The sequence below is a fragment of the Monodon monoceros genome, unplaced genomic scaffold (assembly GCF_005190385.1).
Source record: "Monodon monoceros isolate NGI ecotype Baffin Bay Population unplaced genomic scaffold, NGI_Narwhal_1 Super_Scaffold_18, whole genome shotgun sequence".
NCBI lineage: Eukaryota > Metazoa > Chordata > Mammalia > Artiodactyla > Monodontidae > Monodon > Monodon monoceros.
The window spans coordinates 60,200,842-60,205,897 of record NW_021703774.1 but is presented as its reverse complement, the minus strand read 5'-3'; the positions used below and the strand labels follow the sequence as shown (position 1 = coordinate 60,205,897).

Genomic DNA, 5,056 nt, shown 5'->3' with positions numbered 1-5,056 from the left:
GAGAGGCCCGCGTACCAAAAAAAAAAAAAAAAAAAAAAGATTTTTGTATTCAAGATCTGATTCATACAGATATATTTATTATTTACCTTTGTATGTCAAAGCAGGAACATTAGGTGCCTGTTACAGAAAGTTATCCTTTGCCCTAACATGTGAAAGAATTTTCAAAAAATTAGAATGACATAAATATGGAATGAGAGGTGTGTGTGTGTGTGTGTGTGTGTGTGTCTGTCTGTCTGTCTGTCTATCTGTCTAAGATACTGAGCTCTCTGTCACTGGAAGCATCTGGCAGAGTCTGGATGATGGATTATCCAGCATCAAGGAAGTTGTAAAAGGAATCCTCAAGGGACTTGTGGTCCTTTCCAACACTGAGATTCTACTTCTCTGTGATTCATTCATCTTAGGCTCATTCCTTTTCTTCTCTATTCTTTTATTTTTCCTCCTTCTGATGCTCAGTCTGGTGGAGAGAAAGTGCACTCCAGTGTTTCAAAAATGGGGACAGTGGTTAGTTCCTTTTTTCCCCACCCACTCCCCACTCCCTGCTGTGTTCAGAAAATGCGGAAAATGTTTCCTCAAGCACAGGGCAGTGTCAGTGCTCTGTGTGACATCTGTAATATGGGGACAATGATTCTTGTGCCTCATGGGACTTAAGCATGGATGAATATGAGATGCCAAGGAAACATATTAAATCCAGCACATCAAAACAGCTCTTAAAAAAATATACAAGTGCCGTTACATCCCTACCTCTTGTGTTTTCTTCTCAGGGAAAGTCCTGGTCAGCAGTGAAATGGGCATCAGCCGCTCAGCAGCGCTGGTGGTCGCCTACCTGATGACCTTCCACAATATGACCATCCTGGAGGCCTTGATGACCGTGCGCAAGAAGCGGGCCATCTACCCCAACGACGGCTTCCTGAAGCAGCTCCGGGAGCTCAACGAGAAGCTGATGGAGGAGAGAGAAGAGGACTTTGGCAGGGAGGGTGGAGAAGAGGAGGCGGAGGAGGGCAAGGACGCAGGGAGCACGGTTGGGGCCAAAGTGCACGCCCTCACCGTGGAAGAGGAGGATGACGCCACCAGTCACCTGAGTAGCTCCTCCTTGGGGGAGGCCAGCCAAGCCTCCAAGCCCCTCACCCTCATTGATGAAGAAGAGGAGGAGAAACTCTATGAGGCGTGGAAGAAGGGGCAGGGTCTCCCCACAGGCAAGGTCCCCCAGGGCGAGGACGACAGGAGCTCAGCCTCCTCCGGCCAGAGTGAGCAGGAGCCCGAGAATGAGGATGTGGAGAGAATCGTCCGGGAGTGGCAGAGCCGAAATGAGAGGTACCAGGCAGAGGGGCACCGGAAGTGGAGTAGGGAGGAGGAGGAGGAGGAGGAGGGTGACGACGGCTCCTTTGTGAGCAGAAGACGGAGGCACGCGACGAGTGAGAGCAGCACCTCTGACAGTGTGAGCAGCCATGACATCCGGGTCCTGAAGCAGCAGCTGGAGATGAGCAGCCTGAACCGAGGCGGGAGACGCCGCTCTGACTCGGTGTCCACGGAGAGCACCTGGGACACGTGGAACCAGAGGCTACTGGAGATTGAGAAGGAGGCTTCGCGGAGGTACCACTCCAGGAGCAAGAGAGAGGAAGGAGACGCCAGCTCGGAGGTGGAGAACGGGACGCGGGAGGATGACGAGGAGAGTGTGTCCTCTGAGGCCAGCTCTTTCTATAACTTCTGCCACAGGAACAAGGACAAGCTCACTGCCCTGGAAAGGTGGAAGATCAAGAGAATCCAATTTGGATTTCACAAGAAAGACTCGGAGGCAGGAGACGGCAGCAGTGAGCAACGTGCAGAGGAGGCCGAGGGGGAGAAGAAGAACCTCTCTGACGTCAACCTATCCGCCTACCAGGCCTGGAAGCTGAAGCACCAGAAGGCGGGCAGTGAGAACAAGGAGGAGGTGCTGGAGCTCAGCAAGGGAGAAGACTCGGCCTTGGCCAAGAAGAGGCAACGGAGGCTGGAGCTGCTGGAGAGGAGCAGGCAGACACTGGAGGAGAGCCAGTCCATGGGAAGCTGGGAGGCAGACAGCTCAGCTGCCAGTGGGAGCATCCCCCTGTCTGCATTCTGGTCCGCAGCCCCCTCAGTCAGTGCTGGTGGGGACACAGTGTCGGTGCTCAGTGCCCAAAGCCACAGCTCCCATCCCTCTCAGGCCCTAAGCAATGCAGGGGGATGCTCGGCCTCCGCCCCCACCACACCTCTACCTAACCTGCCAGTGGGGCCCGGAGACACCATTTCCATTGCCAGCATTCAGAACTGGATTGTCAACGTAGTCAGCGAAACTCTCACCCAGAAGCAAAATGAAGGGCTGCTGTTGTCCCACTCACCATCTGTTGCAAGCATGAAGGTGGCACCAGCAGCCAGCTGCCTGGGGGATGACCAAGTCTCCATGCTTAGTGGCCAGAGCAACTCCTCCCTGGGCAGCTGCCTGCTCCCTCAAAGCCGGGCAAGACCCAGCTCCGACACGCAGTCCATGCTGTCCACCCACATCACACGGAGCTCAAGAGCTGAAGGTACTGGGAGCAAAGTGAGGGGGACCAGCAAGCCCATCTGTAGCCTCTTTGCTGACAGTGTTGACCTAAAGGAGCTTGGCCGGAAGGAGAAGGAGATGCAAACAGAGCTGAGGGAGAAGATGTCTGAGTACAAAATGGAGAAGCTGGCCTCTGACAACAAACGCAGCTCCCTTTTCAAGAAGAAGAAGGTCAAGGAAGATGAGGATGATGACGTGGGTAATAGGGATGAGGACACTGACAGTGCCATAGGGAGCTTCCGGTATTCTTCCCGCAGTAATTCCCAGAAACCCGAAACAGACACCTCCTCCTCCCTGGCTATCTCTGATAGTTATGGAAGTGGCAGCAGAGCTGGCAAAGAGATGGAAAGCAGTATTAATAAGTGGCTCAGTGGCCTCAGGACAGAGGAAAAATCTCCTCCCCAAAGTGATTGGTCTGGAAGCTCCAGGGGGAAGTGCACCAGATCTTCCCTGCTCTGGGAGACAGAGTCTAAGTCTTCCAGTTACAAGTTCTCCAAATCCCGGTCAGAGGAGCAGGACACTTCCTCCTACCATGAGGCCAATGGCAACTCTGTAAGAAGCACTTCACGGTTCTCCGCTTCCTCCACCAGGGAGGGCAGAGAGATGCACACGTTCTCCAGGTCCATGTTCAGTGAGACCTCAAGCTCCCGAGAGGAAAGCCCAGAGCCCTACTTTTTCCGCCGGACCCCTGAGCCCTCTGAAGGGGAAGAGTCCCCAGAACCACGGCGTCCGAATTGGGCCAGACCCAGGGACTGGGAAGATGTGGAAGAGTCATCCAAGTCAGATTTTTCTGAATTTGGAGCCAAGAGGAAATTCACCCAGAGCTTCATGAGGTCTGAAGAGGAGGGAGAGAAGGAGAGGACGGAAAAGAGAGAGGAAGGGAGGTTTGCTTCAGGGCGGCGGTCCCAGTATCGGAGAAGCACTGACAGGGAGGAGGAGGAAGAAATGGACGATGAAGCCATCATTGCTGCCTGGAGACGCCGGCAAGAAGAAACCAGGACTAAGCTGCAGAGAAGGAGGGAGGATTAAGCTGGACAAAGTGGATCTGGGAGACACTGAGAACACAGGGAGAGGCCATACGGCTTAGCACAGGGCTCAGGGCATACATTGCCACAGCCCATCAAGGGACAAGGTTGTGGAGAGGATCATATGGAGGGGCAGAAGTGAAATGAGAGGTACCAGGCAGAAGGGCACTGGATGTGGTGTAGGGAGGAAGCAGAGGAGGAGGAGAAGAGACATAAATGTAAGGTCCCAATGAGGGACAAGCTGACACCATTTCTGTTGCCCAGTGTCCTTTAAGCTTTGGTGCTTTACTTGTATATTTGATTTTGTTCATCACAGACTAGAAAGATAGACTTGCAAAGGCACTATAGTTTGTTGGAGACTCCAGCTTACATCCAGGAAGGCTGTGAATACACAACATCGTTCTATATGTAGAGGTTCTATTATGAGGCCCAGGAAACCTATCCTGTGGCACGTCTCACCTCTCCCAGCAATGCTGAGTTCCGGTTGTTTCTTTTGAATGTTTTGGATCTCCATTAAATTGATATGTTGTCAAATATTTCTTCTTCATTCTGGTCACTTTTAGCTCTTTGGATATTAGCAGAAACCCAATTTAAGAGACAGATGTGTTACCATGAGCCAGCCTCACCTTGTGCTGCAAAAGCTGTGTCTCCAGAAAATACCGTTATCACCTTATTATGAAAAATAATAACCAAGTATTTAGTTTAGGATACAGTGCAGTGGGAAGACACTAGGGGGACCCTTGAAAGTAACAGAGGGAACTCGAGAAAGAGAGAACAGGTGAGAGTGGCAAGTTAAAGGTAGAGAGTCCCTCTGGAATTGCAGGAAAAAAAAAAGCAAACCATGAGGGAGACAAGAAAAGAAGCCCAGTACAGGGAGATGGAGATGTATCTTTATGAAATCTTGTGGTCATCGTTGCTCTTCATTCCTTGGAGGATCATTGGACAATGCAGTGGGCAGTCAACTTGATCCTTCCCTGCACTCTGGATGGGCTAAGTTGGTGAGATTTCCTTACCTTTTGTTCTCAAGGGTTTCCACCCCTCCAAACACAGGTTGAATTGCCGAAGCAAGAGGCATATTTTGGGCACCTACCTCAAACACTGATGGACTCATTTCTATATTTCCTTTCAAGCTGCAGCATCTTGCAGGATTCGAAAACAGGCACGTGCCATGCAGGGGTCCAAGACGTCTTGATCAGTCAAAAAGATCTAATTCATGAGACAAAGTTGGAAGGGCAGGAGATAAGGAGGAATCCACCAATGGGATGAATTATATGTGATCACTAAAACCTTAGTTTCATGGGACATGGAGATGATGCATCCTTTCTATGTGGATTAGTTAACATTACACATTGCAATGAGCACAAAGATACCAAGACAAAAGGAGCAGACTTGAGCTCAAACCCAGACCTGAACATTAGCTGCTGTCCAAGTAACTGAATTAATTTGCTCACCTTCCCTCTAACACTTCAGCCTGAAG

General features: G+C 51.0%; 1 protein-coding gene across 1 annotated transcript in view; it reads left to right on the top strand.

The window, feature by feature from the left end:
* DUSP27 (dual specificity phosphatase 27, atypical) overlaps nucleotides 1-4,114 on the top strand; it is a 34,107-nt gene extending 29,993 nt beyond the window's left edge. The window contains exon 6 of the mRNA XM_029229938.1: nucleotides 762-4,114. Within this exon, the coding sequence (XP_029085771.1) occupies nucleotides 762-3,583 (2,822 nt within the window). The 3' untranslated portion in view covers nucleotides 3,584-4,114. The remainder of the gene's footprint in view (nucleotides 1-761) is intronic.
* The last annotated feature ends 942 nt before the right edge of the window (nucleotides 4,115-5,056 follow it).